Below are 18255 nucleotides of genomic sequence, written 5' to 3' on the forward strand. Positions count from 1 at the left end.
TTGAAATCGAGAGTTAATTACAGAATAATTATAATGTATTGTGTTATGTCGTGTTTGGATTTTGTACTATTTGTAGCTCTATTTAAGTTGGAATCGAAAGTTAATTACATAATAATTATAATGTATTGTGTTATGTCATATTTGGATTTTGTACTATTTGTTGGTATACGTAAAAGAAATCATTATGTTATAATATGAGCACAATATTAACGAATATCAATAGAACTCTTACAAAGACAAGAGTGCTATAAGGAAGTTTAAGACCCTCTTTTTTTCCTTGATTCTATAGTTGGATTTTCGTTTGCACGCTTTCCAAGTTTCTAAACGGTGTCATTTTTAAACAACATTTTAACTTTTTAGAAGTCAATTCATTCATGTATACCCTCAAATAGCTATCACATAAATAAGATAATTCATCAATTTCAGCTGTCCTAAACCCTAAGTAGTATATATTTTTTTCATGCGAGTCATGGTGATCATTAAATTAGGGATCAACGGATAATCAAAGTCGTAAGATGAATATGTACAAACTACTATCAACATCTGTAAATTGGTGTCAAAATTAATTGCTACTAATTAGACATCTAATGGCTTGCTAGCCACATAATTAATTTCTCTCGACATGTATATAAACATGCACGAAGCTAGAACAAATATTACCATATGCCCCATACATATATATTAAGCGGTTAATATTCTAATTACATGTGTTAAGTCCTTTAAAATTTCTTAAAGTGCTCTCAAGCTGTCACGTGGTGCTCTAATAAATTAGAGGAAATATTAGAAATTCTATGGAAAGAAAAGCAAAGTATCCATTACTTGATTTTCGGTTAAATCGGTACGCCCAATATTATAAACCGTTATATTAAATTGATCTTAGAGCAAACTAAATACTGCAAGGTCCCACCTCTCATCCCCTGGCATAGGTACGCACCTACGTACATGGGTACGTACGCTTTCCATCCCTTTTTTCATTTTTCCCTTTCTTTTTCTTTCTATGCATACACTCCCCTCCCCCCTTTCCTACTATATCATGCGCCTTCATGAGACAATTTATCACAAGAATTTTGAGTATCTTGCTCTCGTATTTTTCATTTGTGGCCATACAACACGATATGTATATGAATGGCCTGTATGATATTTAACTAGCAATAGTTTATTATTTACTCGAGAAAAAAATGATTCAAAAGTCGTAAGTACTTAATTCATCTCCTACTCAAAGTTTGTGAATGGTTTTTTAAGATACATTAAGAAAAATAGAACCCTTAAATAATCATAAAATGACATTATCCGAGCTTTAGTTTGCCCTTAATCTATGAGACAAAATTTTTGAACAACAATAATCTTATCTTTCAATAATATAAGTGCCCACGCATGCGCGCGGGCCACCTTCCTAGTTTTCCAAAAACATAGCAGATAGAAGCACAGGTATATTACTGATCAACTGAAGGGATCTCCACCGTTGATTCATGATCTGTCGGTTGAGAGAGGTTTCTTGCCATTCAAGAAGATTGCGGCGTATATGTACGTATAAAAGTATAGGATGGCAGCCTTTAAAAAGAGAGCAGGCGTGTCCATGTCCATTCCATTCGGCCAATGCTAGCGAGATACCACCACCTGCTCCTCCAATCGAAGCCCACGTCCCCCTCCTCCTCTCGCCAAGGCTGATCACCGTCCGCCGTGCCGCTTCCCACGCGGGCCGCAGGCCGCTCTCCTCCGCTCTACCTTCAACGCTGTCCCGACTCCCCGCAAGCTTCTGTTACGAACCCTAGATCGAATCACAGATGAAATTGGGGATGAGGAGGAAGAACAGAACAGAACAGAGCATTTCAGAGCAGAGGAAGAAGGAAACAAAGTTAGGAGGAGGAATGATTTCTTCAGATAGAAGTTAGATTCAATTACCACACCCGCCTCTAGAAGATCCTTCTAGTATTTATAGACTTCCTCAACTATTAGACCAATCACAGCCCATATACTTTGGGTTGGTGTGGACTTCTCGTTTGGATCTTCTAGGCCCAATGATACTAGAGTTATGGGTAGTGCTCTGTATTGATGCCGTAACATTCCTCCCTCCTTGAGTTTCAGCCTGTCCCCAGGCTGGTGCAGCTGGAAACTTAGCTTGCATTTCATCTAAACTCTCCCAGGTGTCAGCAGAAGAAGACACACCGGACCAACGAATTAGAACTTGCTTGATCATCTTGGAACCTCGACGAATCGAACGATGATCCAGAATTTTGATTGGAATCGCTAAATGACCAGCATCAGGATTCAACACAGGCAAAGAAGGCTGAACTGCTTCAGATGGTGCGAGAGCCTTCTTGAGCTGAGACACATGGACGACAGGGTGTATTAAGCTGTGAGCAGGCAACTGTAATCTGTAAGCCACCAATCCAATTCGTTGTAAGACTTGAAATGGACCATAATATTTGAAGGATAACTTCCTGTTAGATCGAGTCATAACTGATTGTTGAATATATGGTTGTAATTTCATGAACACCCAATCACCAACCGCAAAACAACGCTCAGATCGCTTCGAATCAGCTTGGCTCTTCATCCGTTGCTGAGCTCGCAACAAATGATGATGAATCAAAGTATTCATGTCATTTCGCTCACTTAACCAACTTGCAAGATCTCCAGGAGCATCAACAGATGAAGTGGATAATCCAAAGTAACGAGGTTTGTGCCCAAATAATACTTCAAAAGGAGTCATACCCAAGGCTGAATGAAATGACGTATTGTACCAATATTGAGCCAATGCCAGCCAATGCTTCCACCGAGAAGGACAAGAATGAACAAAGCAGCGCAAAAACATTTCCACACATTGATTCACACGCTCTGTTTGTCCATCCGATTGTGGGTGATACGAAGAACTCATTCGGAGTTGAGTACCAGCTCGGCGAAACAATTCCTTCCAAAGAGAACTAGTGAACACTCGATCACGGTCAGATACAATAGCTTGAGGTAAACCATGTATACTATGAATATGTTCCATGAAAAGCTGAGCCACTCCAAAGGCAGTAAAGGGGTGTTTCAGGGGTAAAAAAATGAGCAAACTTAGAGAATTTATCCACAATAACCAGTATACAGTCAAATGAAGCCGATCTGGGTAAACCTTCGATAAAATCCATAGTAATTACTTGCCATGATTGAGAAGGTACCTCCAATGGCTGCAATAACCCTGGGTATTTAACATGTCCAGATTTAGCTCTTTGAAAAATATCACAATGTTGGACAAACTCCTGAACATCTTTGCGCAGGCCTGGCCAAGAGAACAACTGCTTAACTCTTTGATAAGTAACCAAAATTCCTGAATGACCCCCCACTGCTGCAGTATGTAAATTGGCCAAAATCTTTTGTTGCAAAAGTTTGTTATGACCAATCCAGATTCTATGTTTAAAATACAAAATGCCATTCAGCACTTCAAAGTTAGATGGACCTGCACCTGACACAGATAAAGCTTGAAGTAATTTCTGAGCCTCCGAGTCAGACTGATAACCAGCAATTAGCTCCTGTAGCCAGTCCGGCAAACATATAGAAATGGCAGACAATTCCTCCAAACCATCAGATTGTCGGCGAGATAATGCATCAGCAGCCCCATTCTCCAATCCCTTCTTATAACAGATTTTATACCTCAGACCTAAAAGTTTAGTCAAAGCTTTTTGTTGCCAAGGGGTCGACAATCTCTGATTTATTAGAAAAGACAGACTGCGATGATCCGTTCTAATCACAAACTCGTCATGTTGCAAATAAGAACGCCAATGGTCAATTGCTAACATGATTGCAAGACTCTCCTTTTCATAGGTAGACAAACCTTGAGTGCGAGGTCCAAGTGCTTTACTGAGAAAGGCAATGGGATGACTATTTTGCATAAGAACAGCTCCAATCCCTTTGTCCGATGCATCCGTTTCAACAACAAAGGGTTGCTGAAAATTAGGTAAAGCCAATACTGGAGCTTCAATCAAAGCAGTCTTGAGAGCTACAAAAGCCTCCTGAGTGACAGAAGTCCATTGAAACAGTACCCCTTTTCGTAGCAAATTGGTTAATGGTTTACAAATAACACCATAATTTCTGACAAACTTGCGATAGTAACCAGTTAATCCCAAAAAACTACGCAAGTCTTTGACAGAAAGAGGAGTGGGCCAATCCTTGACAGCAATAATTTTCTCCTCATCAGTAGCTACCCCCTGAGCACTAATGATGTGACCCAAATAAGCCAAGCTTTGTTGAGCAAAAGAACATTTTGAGAGTTTAACCTTCAATTGGTGATGTGTCAAAGTGCTTAATACTTGTCTCAGATGATTCTTATGCTCTTCCAAAGAACGACTGTAAACTAAGATATCATCAACAAAGACCAAGACAGACTGACGCAATTGAGCTGCCAAAACAGAATTCATAACACCCTGAAAAGTGGCTGGAGCACTGGTAAGACCAAAAGGAAGAACTCTGAACTCGAAATGGCCATTGTGGGTCTTAAATGCAGTCTTATGTTCATCCTGAGGAGCCATGCGGATTTGATGATATCCCGAGCGCAAATCTAACTTAGAAAACCAACAAGCACCCGCCAATTCGTCCAATAATTCATCAATAACAGGTAAAGGGTATTTATTCTTGATGGTTATGGCATTGAGATGTCGGTAATCCACACAAAAACGCCATGTGCCATCTTTTTTCTTGACCAACAACACAGGAGAAGAAAAAGGACTGGAACTAGGACGAATGATACCTTTTTTCAACATTTCCTGAACTTGTTTTTCAATTTCATTCTTCTGATCAGGTGTATAACGATATGGGCGAATGTTGACTAGTTGTGCTCCAGCAATCAAAGGGATAGTGTGATCATAAGATCGAGAAGGTGGCAACCCTTCTGGTTCAGTAAAAATGTCAGCAAATTCATCCAAAATGGACTGAATTGAACTTGGAACATTTTGAGAAGAACTAGAGCCGTCACTGGCAGTGAGCTGAACCAATGACTCCACAGCTCCTTGATTGTGCAACAACTGTAACTGGTGAATAGAGACCAGATCACATTTATCCAATTCAGGTACCACTCCTTTAAGTTCCACTGACTTATCATGAAGACAAAACTGAATTGTTTTGGCCTGCCAATTGATATCCATTGGACTATATTTCTCTAGCCAGTCCATACCCAAGATCATATCATAATTGTCCAAAGGAAGCAGTTTGAAATTAGTAGAGAACTGATGCCCTTGAACCTCCCATTTTGCAGCCGGCAACTCAGAGGTACAATAAAGAACAGTACCATTGGCTACCTTTACTTGAATTGGAGTAAGTAAAGATTTCACACCAGTGAGATGAGGTAAAACCACTGAACTAAGAAAACTGCAAGAGCTGCCTGAATCCACCAAAATTAACACATCAAAGCCTTGAATGGACCCTTGTAATCGCAAAGTATGTGCAGAAACCGTGCCTTGAATGGCCTGTAAAGAAATAGCCATCAGACTAGAGGTAGAATCAGCATCCTGTTCACCATCAGAAACATCAGCTGCCAAAACACTGAAAAGTTCTTGAACAGCATGTAACTGTACTGGTCCTGAACACTTGTGAGTAGGAGACCACTTTTCAGCACAAACATAACAAAGACCTTGAGCTCGTCGATAGGCCTTGAGAGCAACCAATTTGTCAGAAGAACTGGCCACTTTAGGAACTTCAGCTGCTCTTTTATCATCTCCCTTGCCAGCATGCACAAATTTGGGTGGTGGTAAAGGTAAAGGGTAAGCGCCTTTAATTCGAGCAGCGTGATCACCCAATTTCTTCCCATCCTTGGACACCAAAGATCCACCAGCCTCTCCCAATTCCTCCTGTAAGATAGCAAGAGCCAAAGCAGTCTCCAAATCTTGGGGAAAATGCATTAACACTGCATTTTTAATATCACTGCGTAATCCCTCCGTGAATCTATGGACACAACTCACAGTGCTCAAGGTTGGATCATAAACCAACAACTGACTCCACAAATCATCAAAACGCTCATAGTACTCATTCACCGACCCTGACTGCTTGAGCTGATCAATCTGACGAACAAGCTGAAGGTGTCTATTCCTATCAAACTTCCTATCCACCGTATCACAAAAAACTCCCCAACTCCCACAAAGCAAATGAGCTCGCGAAGAACGTAACCAAGATGCAGCTCGACCAATGAAATAAATGGTAGCTACTCTAACCCACAAATCTGGATGAGTGCCATAAACCCCAAAATAATGTTCACATCTTAAACGCCAATTCTGAGGATCACTGTCATCAAATTGGGGAAAATCCAATTTCGGCAATCTGTGATTGTACCCACGCCCCTCTGATCCCCCACTCTCCTCGCGACCAACAAACTCCGAAAAATTTGAATGAACACGAGGAGGAAACGGTAGAGAGTGCGTACCCTTGCCCGGAGGTGGGACGAGAGTAGTGACTACCCCCGGTGCCCTCCCCCGGAACTGAGTTGAAATGCGGTGGCCATCCAGACCAATTTCGCCAGTCGAGGCTGGCATAGACGCGGTTGGCGGCGTCGGCAACAGAGGTGCGTGACGAGCAATTTCCTCCCGCTCCTCCAACGCCTGCGATACTGGCAGAGACGTGGTTGGCGGCGTCGGCAGCAGAGATGTGCGACGAGCAATTTCCTCCCGCTCCTCCAACGCCTGCGAGGTGTTCGACGATTTGTCAGCTTCCGCTTGATGTCGCTCCACCGCACCGACTTGATTTCTCAGCAACTCCATGTCACGCTGCAAGCTCTGCACCGCAGCATCAACTTGAGGTCGCCAACTTGAAATGGATTTCTCCATTTTGTTCATCGTCTCCTGCACCTCGCCTTGCTTCACCGACAAGGCGCCGATCGCCTCTTGAATACTGGACAGCATCTTCCCGAAGCCTTCGTGCTGCTTCTCCATGGCGTCCACTTGACCTTGCAAACGCGTCTTGAATGTTGGCCGCTCCAGGATCGGGCTCTGATACCAAGATGTTACGAACCCTAGATCGAATCACAGATGAAATTGGGGATGAGGAGGAAGAACAGAACAGAACATAGCATTTCAGAGCAGAGGAAGAAGGAAACAGAGTTAGGAGGAGGAATGGTTTCTTCAGATAGAAGTTAGATTCAATTACCACACCCGCCTCTAGAAGATTCTTCTAGTATTTATAGACTTCCTCAACTATTAGACCAATCACAGCTCATATACTTTGGGTTGGTGTGGACTTCTCGTTTGGATCTTCTAGGCCCAATGATACTAGAGTTATGGGTAGTGCTCTGTATTGATGCCGTAACAGCTTCGTCTGGAGGTGCAGCCGGACGGTAGCAAGGTGGCCGTCCCGGTGAAGAAGCCGCTGCGCAAGGACCAACTAGTCCGCCTCAACAAGTACGACGACCTTGAGGAGTTCGCTGAAGATGAGGTGGCTGCAGCGGACGAGGTGGTGGCGGCGGCACCAGCGGACGACGCGGGGGCGGCCGCGGACGACGAGGGCGCGGCGCCGGCGGCGGGGGCGGCCGCGGACGACGCGGGCGCGGCGCCGTAGGAGTAGCAGCAGGATGTTCGTGCTCGCGGTCGCGGCAGATCATATCGTGAAGGGCATACTCCGTATGTGTGTTTACCGAGATGATATCCTATCTTTTTTTTTGGTATCGTCTCATGACAGATTCGTCGTCGTTTGATAGGTACTATAGTCCTAGATGGATTCAGTTATCTGTTAAGTAGCTAGTGATGGTGTTTTGTGTGATGAGACCTGCGAATGGTACTAGAAACTGAAGTACTTTTCCGATCGAGGAGTTGCAAAGTTTGCATGTCTACTACTTCCTCGGCGTGCTCGTGCTGATTGTTCTACGTTTCATGCGTGTTTTTTTTCTTTTTTTTTCACTTCGTCTTTTTTCTATTTGAGGTAGTAGTAGTGATTTGTTCAGAGAAACGATATGGTTTCTGCCTCTCTCTCCCTCTCTCTCTCTCTGACTGTTTTTTTTTTGGAGTTCTTCTGTGTGTTCTGCGTTGGTGTGTGTGTTTGCGTGAGAGGGCGGACGCAACAAGGTGGGGCAGGGGGGGACCGCGTGCCAGACTGCCAGAGAGAACCGCTTGGCACACGCCACGTAGGAGACGGAGGCCGCATGGAGCGGCACCTGACCGGACGCGCCGTCGTATGAGAGCGTACTTTGCGGCCACTTTTTTTTAATTCTTTTTTGAGAGTATACGCTGCGGCCACGTAAGATTCCCTCGGTCCAAAAAATACTCAAAGTTTGAATTTTATCACACGAAAAATTAACTTCTATCATTTTACCTACCATTAACACGTGAAACGAAAAATTTTATCCATTCAATACTCTTATTATTTTTTTAATAATTAAAGTTACTTTAGTCATTCTCACTCTCCACTAATTCTACGGGATGGTAGAAATGGATTTTTTTTTTTTTGACTGCAGGAGTACTTCCAAAACTGGGCCCATCAGAGATGGAAGACGCTTTATAGATGTGCAGTTCGCATTACTGCTGCATTTTTTAATGGAGAAGGGTACACGTACAAAAACTGACGTGACAAACATTGTTATCGAATTTTGCTTTTTCACAAATACCCACTTAAATCCGACGGTTAAGATCTTTGTTAATAAGAGTTTCGTAAATATTTTTAAGTACGTATAGCATTACTCGTTTTTAATTAAGCAAATGTTTACTAGTTTGATATTTAATTTGTTATTTGCAGCTCTAACAAAAGATACTATACAAGAACAATAATAAACAAGCTCTGTTAAAAATATAATGCAATATCAAAAGAAACCCGACACCACTTGTTTCCAACATCAGCTCTGAGTACTAACAAAATCATAATATTTAGTTCTGAACCCAAAATCTTGGTTGTATGGATTCCTCATAAGAGACGACTACGACTTATCCATCATGCGCCATTTGGAGGCCACTTGTGAAATTCTCAGTGTTCTCCATGTAAGGTGCAAGCATCGTCCTAGTTCTCCATCAAGAAATTACTTGCTAACGGAGTAAAAGGGCTACAAATAAATGAACTGATGGTAGAAGATAAGTAATATCCTATGTCCTACCATACATTAAAAAAAGGGGTAATGCTAAGTTTTCAAAAATGGGAATCGTCATTGCGTGAATTATTTTGCTACTACTTTTCTATACGCAAATTATCTTTGATGACAGATTATCTACTGTACAGTCTAAGGGAGGTGACTAACGCATCAGCTCAAATCGCCAATGCTCCATCAACAGTTTCACTCTCATCATCAGAGGTGACGGTCTTTGATTTGGAAATGGACATGACTCTCGAGTATCCGTAGCCCAGAGAACTTCCACTTGTAGCACATAACTGTCAGAAAAAAGAACTTAGCAGTTAGCATTTGAACCTGAATAAAAAATCATCCACCAATAGACCAACGTAGGACTTCATTAAGGTCTTCAATAAACATAGGAAAATTTTACAGCTCTATGGATTTTATTGAAATCATTATGAGTTTATGACTAAGATCACTAAGTTGCAATGCAGTCACAAACCTCTGTGAGCTCTGACAGATGACGGTTCCTGAACTCATTGACAGTTGCTGCAATCTCTGACATTGGGAGTTTTGCCTGAAATACAGTAATAGGAAAAATTGATGTTTGTGCATTAAATTCCACACTTGATGAAAGAGCATAACAGTATAATACTGTAACAGCATTGCTTACCTGTGCAAGAACAGCAGCAGCCAACTGGAGACTTGGTTCCAAGGTCTCAGGGACAACCTTAAAAGTAGATGTAGTTCCATTAGGAGATAGTATTATTAAATCGGTGATAGAATACAGTATATAACAAAAGGATATGCATAAGACAAAGAATGGGCCCTTATGCAGCAGTGCAGCACAATGGCAGGTTATATATCATATCGAAATGGCTAGCCCACAAGTATAGAAGAACCATCGGTACCAAATGATGACACCAAATATTACAATTGCACCGACCAGATACTTGGGTAATCCCATGAGTGGCAAATGAGCACCTAAAACCCTTCCATGTTCAACATTTAATTCATTAGTGACCAAAAGATTTTTTTTCTAATGGTCTATGCAAATGACTGTACAACTAAGGGTGTGTACTACCAGGTTCCAAAACTAACTGCCACAAGGTTTAAGGTTTTAATAAACATTTCAATTCATATATTTGTGAAAAACTACTTGCCGCAAATGTTAATAGGCAGGTTACTGGATTTTAAAAGTTCCTTCCAATAAAATAAAATGTGTAAAAAAAAACTTGCACTGAACCACATGGAGTAATGTCCATTCAAGTTGCACCAGGAGTATGTCATCACCTAGACTCCTAGACACTGCTGAAATCATTGCACACAACTTTGTTACACATACTTACCGCTGTTGCACCAGCTTTCTCCAAGTTAACACCATGATCCACATCATGCGCTCGGACGAATGTCTTCACATTTGGAAAATATTTGCTCAAAGCCCAGACAGCTCTATAATTTGCACCAGGGGTATCTAAAGTAATAGCAGCTGCGCAGGCCCTCTCAGCCCCAACTTTGTGCAGTACCTGGCAAAAATCGATTGAGATCAGCACCTTTTGACAAGTTGTATGGTAGAATTTTTAGTTGAACTTGTTCTACCTCTCTACTTCCTGCATCCCCGAAATATACTGGTAGGTCAAGCGCGCGTCCAACTGCCACCCGATCACTGAGTGAAAAAGGTGCCCAAGAATTAAATAGTTGAAGATAATAGGTTTAACCAGAGGTATTGACTAATTGAACAAGTACATGTGGCAGGCTTGGCAGCCCAAGACAGATGGAGATGACAACCAAATGTTACGGCAATAGCATCACACACGACATCACTTTTGTTTCAGAGGGAAGCTACCAGCCTTATCAATCTACCAAAATGTAACTAACCAACGATAAATGGAAAGTGTAACATCTGTTTCCTGCAGGTTTTGCCACCACTTCCTTAGTTTCCATGCACTTAACTGAATTTTCTAATATTTTGTGGATCTACTAGAATTTATCTCCAGCTACATGTTCACTGTCTAACAAGCATGCCACTAACCACAAGTAGGCATCACCAGCCAGACATAAATCATAACAAAGTGTTTGAACACATAGCAGCTTATATGCATGCTTGAGAACGAGGATTATTATACATATAAATAGCCAATAGTAATGCTGAGATATGCTTCAATATTATCTTGTAGCTGCCTTTAACAAGGTTATTGCAAGATGCAGTACCATACCTTCGAACATCAAGTGCAACAAATGGAATTAATCTTTCTGACAGGAGTTGTGCGATTATCTAAAAATATATGAAAGGCGTATTAGTAGAAATTTATCGAGCAAAGTAGATAGATAGATAGATAAAATCTTATGAGGATTACAAACCTGCCCAACACGCCCAAATCCCAATATTATAATATGGTCTTGCAAGTCATCCGTCTACATGGACAAAATTTGTATTATACTAGCTGAATTGAACATAGCATGGAATTATGCATTCTTGTTAAAATCTGTGAACTTGACAGTTCATTACAAACTAAACTGGGAAAAATACTAAGTTTTTGCAAATGTCCTCTATTGCAGCAAAAAAAAAAAGGTCATCGAAACAGAAGGTAAAACATGGGTTGGTCTATGAGAGTGAAAAGAAGATACCTCACTTTCCACAGGTAATAAACTTCTCACATCATGCTGCTCAAATTTTGATGCCAAAAACTGGCCACCAGCAGCTAACCATGGTGTAAGAGCCATTGAAATGCCAACCACTAGAAATAATAATGACGATAATTGAGGAGATAGAAGACCCTGCAAAAATATTGTCCATGAGTTTGTCTTAACTCAGATGTGTGTGACATATACATCTTATCACCTAAAACAATACAAAAAAACAGAAAGAACCAGGGCCAAACCTGATTGACAGCTTCTCCGAAGGCAACAAAAGCAAACTCCCCACCAGGTGCAAGCAACAGACCAACCCGAACAGCAGCTATGGTGGAAATTCCAAATACTCTACCAATAAATGTAACCAACATTGTCTTTCCAATAATCAAAAGACCTAATATCACAGAGATTGCTGGGAAGTTTGACAGAAGCAACTTGGGGTCAATAGACATTCCAACCTGGAAAGGGCAAATGCAGTGCAAGCATTAAGCAAGGGCTTCAAATAAGATAGTAGCTTACAGGAAGAATTAGCGATTTATCGTCATTCCAGAGTAAATAATAGAAACCACGATGTTGGACCTAAAAAAAAATCTAAAATAAGAATCAAAGACAGAAACATAAGTGATATGACACTGGAACCATTAATACTGTTCTACACAATACATGACCATTAAAAATTTAAATAAATAAAACATAACAACTTGACAAATATGTGAAGTCAAACAGTTGGATAGTGAACAAGCGTGTAAAGTTATTCATTGCATATGTCGGTGGCATCATAACTAATGAACTAGCAAGATAATATCAACATAATTCGATGTCTGTAATGTTGCATTCGATATGTACATTGTTATATTATCCATATAAACATTGAAGCAAACTCCTATCAGCTCATTGACATAGACAAAAAAAATGATGATTATATTCAGAGTCCTTACCGTCATAAAGAAAAGACCTAACAGAAGACCACGGTAAGGAGCAATATCCGACTCAACCTGTAAGGAGAATTCTGTTTCTGCTAGCAATAGACCAGCCAAAAATGCTCCCAGTGCCATCGACAATCCAGCCTGAAATGAGAGAGTAAAACAACATGCAAAGTAGATTCAAGGAATGCAACTATGCAAGGCTGGGATATAATAAGAAAAATATACATACCCGAGCTGTGAGAAGACTTGTTCCAAAAATAACAAGGAGAGTATTTGCTGAAAATATCTCAGCGTTCCTATTTTCAGCAATTTGCTTGTAAATTGGACGAAGCAACTGTTCAACATAAAAAGGATAACTTACAAATCGAACAGTTATAATCAAATTCTAGAGAGCAGAATGAGCACACAGGCAACAAGGGCTATAAATGTGCAGTGGCACACATGCATGCATGTAGGTGTGCGTGTTTAGCTGGCAGTCAAACTTAGAGTCAATGCAAAAATCATCAACGGATAAGAATGCCAACTAAATGAAACAACAGCCGACTCACCAGACGACCTCCAGCGATTATGGCTGTTATAGCAGCTATTGCTTTTACAGCAGCCATTCCCATAGCTTCTGCTATTGCTTGGAAACCAACCTATAAGAAGCAGAAATTGTGTAAGAAAGTTTAAACAGAAAGAAAAAGATAAAAAGAGAACATTGCGACACCACATGGTTATGGAAAGACTCTGCGAGAAGCAACCATGGTCATATTGCAATTAAAACTCTTGCTAAATTAATGTCTTTGGCTGTGTCCAAGTGTCAAGCATACATTTCAATAAACATATATAACACTAGCTGATCTTACACAACAGTTACTTATGTTATATTTCTGTCAATTTAACCTATGTCATCAGAAATATAGAATGAGCACTTAGAACAATAAATAGATCATCTGGCTTAAATAGCCTACAAAGGGCAATGCAATGGAACATGGCTTTTAAAGTGATTCATAAAATTTATCACCAATCAAGAAATTTAACAATTTTAATTGGTCAATTGATCATGCTATAGGATAAAACATCTAGATTATCTCATCAGTTCATGTCATGATTATACTGACTGTTACAAGAGTGATGTAGAGTACTTGATTGTTCATGCACGAAGAATCATTTGTAGTAAACACGTTGATCATTTTGCACCAACAAGCAAAAATGTCCTAACTCAGACAGGGAAAAAGAACATGGCATCAAAAAAGGTTACCCCTCCTTTTGAAGAATTAGGTGATATAAGAGGTATTAATATCAACAGGACCACCACAGCCAAATCCTGCATACAACAGTATGTCACAACAAATATCTATCAGAAGAAAGACTTAGATTACATTAACACTAGTCAGGTCAATGCATTTTTTTTCCTGTAAATGGCAATAGATATGGGAAGAGGAAACAATAAACCCTAAGCATAAGCATGTGCTTGCAGATGAGTGTATGTCTAAGTCCATGCTTGCATACATGCATGGCAAGGAACAGTAAAGGACATTCAAATAAATGCAACCACAGGGTGGGGTGTCATCAAGAACTCAAGATAAAACATAAGGAAGTGCATCAGAAGAAAAAAAAAGGGAGGAAGAGAAACTTGGAACATAATCACCAATATTCATGATCATGGTGGTCATACCTGGAATAATAACACAGAAAATGTAGCACGTCCATGTCGTGATGTGCTCTCCCCACGTTCTTGTAGTACCTAGAGAAGCAAACCATAAGTGCTCAACACCCAGTGTAACTAAAAAAATGAAGACCACAAATATATATGTAGAAAGGAAGTTTCCACAATACTCTGGTATCAAAGTTTGAAGCAGAGAAAAAAAAGGTTTCCAGGTGATCAATTTATTCCAATTGTGATATGATCACGGTGACTATGAGAAATATCAAAATGTCAGAATCTATGACACAAGATAAATGCCAGTTATAAGTACCTGCAAAACAACAGCTGTTGAGGACAGAGCCAACCCACTCCCAATAACAATTGCTGCTGGTCCCGGTAGCACTGCAAAACGGTGAGCTATCATACCAACAGCTGCTGTAGTAGCCAGCACCTGTCAATTGCTCCAATTTGTTAGGGAGTATCCACATGGAACTATTGCTTTACTGGTTGCATAGCATGAGTATAACCTGAGCAGAGCCTAACCCAAAGACATACTTCTTCATTGAGCTTAGCCTTTCCACAGAAAGCTGCAGGTAAAAAATGGTAAGCTGATATATCCTGCATGAGGATTAAGGAAAGAATCTAAAAGAAACTCAGTTTCTACCTCAAGGCCAATGTTGAACAACAAGAAAACAACTCCAAATTCAGCAATTGCTTTTGTTCCATGGACATGACGGATGATGGAAAGCCCATAGGGACCGATTAGGACACCAGCAGCCAGATATCCAAGAACAGGACTACCTATGATATCAAGGTGCATATTAGAAAAAGAAATATCGGACAGTGAACAAACGTTCAGATATTTCAAATTAGAAAATCAAAGTGAATGTTTGTACTTTGTAGTGTTCGGTTGAAACTTGAAACTAAAACTAGAGTAGAACAGAGACGAATTTGTTTGATATGATTTGTAAAAAAAAGGCAGATGGATAAGGAAAGTTTGATTGCCATGATACCATGCTATGCACATATAGATGTCAGAAATAAATGTATCACCTCCAGGTATTTTCTGAAATAATGGTACAAACACAACACTAGCCAGAAGCAAATATAATATGTCGAAGAGTGAAGCTTCTTCCTCATTTACCTAGGGTAACAAAGAGCAGAAGGGAGTTAGACACAAGCCAAATTTCTTGTCTAACTTGTGTGAGCAGCAAGAGAATGTACTCACAAAAAAGGGAAATAAATTCGCCAATGTACAGGTTCAGTTGAAAGGGAACATACCTCTTGATGAGGTAAGAGCTCAATAAGCTTTTTTACTCGTTGTGGGATCTTTCGCATCTCACGAACTATGGGCTTTGCAGTGGAGGTAACTTCCTCAATACTTGTGGTTATTTCTTGCTGCTGAAATAATTGACTACTCTTCTCAGCCCGATTTAAGAAGAATGCTCTGTAGACAGAGAATAGAAACACCGTTTCATAAAGAATTGGCTTATCAACATTAATGAAATCACTTCAACTGTTGTAAGAACAAGTACTTTCAGTTATTTGATTATACAGATAGAAAATATGACAAACTATAACAGTATCCAGCATAAATATACAAACATATGGGAAATCAGAATTTTCTTACTTTCTAGCAAACAGAAACCAAAGAGAAAAGATATTATTCACTATGCAACTCACCCTGCTCCAAGAAGCACTATCCCAACAACAAGCTTTGGCGCATGCTTTCTAGTCGATTTCATCAACCCCTTGAAAACAGATGTAGGTGTAAATTCTCCATCCGCTTTGGAGGAGAAGAAAGATGCGGGGAAGAACCGAGATGATCTCTTCAGTGATGCTTTAGGAGCATTCGATGGCTGAGACTCCTTTCGTTCTATTTCCTGTTTTTTCCCTTGCTTTGACTTATCTATATCAGGTTCGGCTTCTTTCTGAGGCTCAACAAGCAACTTGTCAGTGCTTTCGTCATCAGACATTTCACGGGATGATTCAAGTTGCTCAATGCCTTCTACAGCTAAGTCCCCAACAGTTAGGCGCTCAACATTTGACACCTCGTCTCTTTCAGGAATATCATCTATAGCATCACTGCTGTAATCATACACTTCAGAAACATTGTCTTCTTCATCACTTACTTGCTCCTCAGCAGGTGCTGGTAACTCTACGACGGCATCAACCGAGGAGATGGCCTTCTCCGCTTTCTGCAATGCTAGTTCCGCATCATTTGCTCGCTGTGCAGCTTCCATCTCAAGAGCTACTGCCTGTTCAGCCAAAACCATTATATTTGCAACATCCTCCTCAGCTTTTGAAGCATCCAAAAGAGCCCTCTCAGCAAGCTCCGTCAATCTATCAACCTCCTTCTGCAACTCCATTTTCTTCTCTTGGATACGTCTCAGCTCCTCCTCACATTTTGACAGACTTTCTTGGCACTCCTTAATCTCCTCTTGCGCGGACGCAAGGGCCTCCTCCTCCACATCATCAATGCTAACTTCCATCGGCCCGACTGATCCCCTTTTGGCATCCAGAGCTTCTGACGCCAACTGCAAGCGGGCCTCAGCCATGGAGAGCGCCATTGTAGCTGTCCGGACAGCCTCCTTGGCATCAGCCTCCTTGCTGATGATCTCCTGTATGGTCGTCACGGCAGAAGAGACGTCGCTCTGAGCTTTATCTGCCCTATCCTTCAGTGCGATGGCCGACTCGGATATCCGCTGCGCCTTCTCCTCGAACATGGTGCTGTTCAACCTGGCCACCTCCAGCTCTTTCCTCGCCTTCTGAAGCAAGTCCCTGAGATTTTCTGCATCATCATCACCCTTCTCCTCATCCAACCCAGAGCTGTTTGCTTCGTCCTCGGTATTATCGACTACTGAGCCATTGGTACCTTCCAAAGGGCCATCAACATAGGCCAGTGAGTCATTTCCCTGGCACCTCAGCGCCCTCCCTCTGGTCCGGAGGGCAAGAGGGCTCCCATGGTTTGGAGCCAAGTAGAAGAGGCTACGGGAACCGCAGCCTCCGAGGGCGGAGGCGCCCATGGGGTTCCCGCCGCAGACACGATACCTGAGACGCCGCAGGGAGCATGCCCGGAAGCCATTCCCGGCGGCGCCGATCTGCAAGCCCGGCCGCGGGGCAGTAAACCTAGACAAATCCATCCCCACGCGCCCCCTGTACGAACACAATATCAACAGAAACCCAAATCAGAACCCCGGAGGAATCCAACAAAATGTTTGGCTAAAAAAAGTAAGCGGCATTAGATTAGAAACACGGGAGAAAAAAAACCAATGGCTGTTCGATTGAATCGTTGATACATCACGCTGAACGTCCCCACAAAAAATGGGCGTTCATCCAATCCGACCGAACTGATGAAGCGGGGGCGGGGCTTACATACCGGGATTCCGGGAAGACGGATGGCGGGGCGGAAGGGACGAAGGTTTATGAACTCGGATGCGGCAGCGGAGGAGGAGGAGAGGGGCGTCGTCACGTCACCGGAGAAGGGGAGAGGAGCCGCCGCCTCATTCCCTTCCCATCTCTCTCTGCCTCTGTTTGAGTCTGTGCGCGACTCGCGAGCTCTCACTCTCAAGTCTCAAAGCTGCTCTAGGTTGGTTGTGCAGTGGAAGTCTCTTGGGATTTGTTAGGGCCGCCGCCTCTTATGTTGTGTGTGTGTTTTGGTTTGGACCGGAGCTGAGCTGAGCGGAGGAGACGAGGCAGGGCAGGAGAGCGATGATGCATTCGTGACTCTGCCACCTGAAACTTTCTCAAACAAAGAAAATCTAAAAAAATATGAAATTTGTGTAGTAGGAGGATTCCTTCTCTTCGGATTTTACGGGATATTCCTCTCCTCTCACGTGCGATGGACCGATGGTACGCCCCCAAGTGGATGAATGGGCCGGCGCCCCTGCTGGGCTGGGCTGGCCTTTCTTAAGTACGCCTTCAGGATGTGCTGCGTTCAGCATCCTCCTTTCTTTCCTTTTAGAAAATGTTGCTGTGCTGCGTTCAGCATCCTCCTTTCTTTCCTTTTAGAAAATGTTGCTGAAGTACTCCAGTAGATAGATTAGTGTAACTTTTTTTTAAAAAAAAGATAG

General features: G+C 41.8%; 2 protein-coding genes across 3 annotated transcripts; both read right to left on the reverse strand.

The window, feature by feature from the left end:
* Positions 1–1253: 1253 nt before the first annotated feature.
* Positions 1254–7230, reverse strand: LOC136356383 (uncharacterized). Of its 2 annotated transcripts, XM_066310164.1 has the most exons (3): positions 7108–7230; positions 1903–6973; positions 1254–1768 (listed from the first exon to the last, which is right to left on the reverse strand). In XM_066310164.1, the coding sequence occupies exon 2, from the start codon at positions 6891–6893 to the stop codon at positions 2976–2978; it is 3918 nt and encodes a 1305-aa protein (XP_066166261.1). In that variant the 5' UTR covers positions 6894–6973; positions 7108–7230; the 3' UTR covers positions 1254–1768; positions 1903–2975. The 2 variants fall into 2 exon arrangements, with proteins under 2 accessions (XP_066166261.1, XP_066166262.1); XM_066310165.1 differs by having other exon boundaries at positions 1903–7110.
* Positions 7231–8789: 1559 nt separating this feature from the next.
* On the reverse strand, positions 8790–17796 carry LOC4337441 (K(+) efflux antiporter 2, chloroplastic). Its single transcript, XM_015780727.3, has 21 exons — positions 17562–17796; positions 15866–17338; positions 15464–15629; positions 15236–15326; positions 14847–14983; positions 14710–14769; positions 14514–14633; positions 14213–14281; positions 13796–13861; positions 13101–13190; positions 12782–12886; positions 12565–12693; positions 11875–12084; positions 11621–11770; positions 11354–11407; positions 11209–11267; positions 10592–10658; positions 10342–10518; positions 9666–9722; positions 9495–9569; positions 8790–9309 (listed from the first exon to the last, which is right to left on the reverse strand). The coding sequence occupies exons 2-21, from the start codon at positions 17323–17325 to the stop codon at positions 9187–9189; spliced, it is 3465 nt and encodes a 1154-aa protein (XP_015636213.1). The 5' UTR covers positions 17326–17338; positions 17562–17796; the 3' UTR covers positions 8790–9186.
* Positions 17797–18255: the final 459 nt, after the last annotated feature.

This window comes from Oryza sativa, chromosome 4 (genome assembly GCF_034140825.1).
Source record: "Oryza sativa Japonica Group chromosome 4, ASM3414082v1".
Classification (NCBI taxonomy): domain Eukaryota; kingdom Viridiplantae; phylum Streptophyta; class Magnoliopsida; order Poales; family Poaceae; genus Oryza; species Oryza sativa.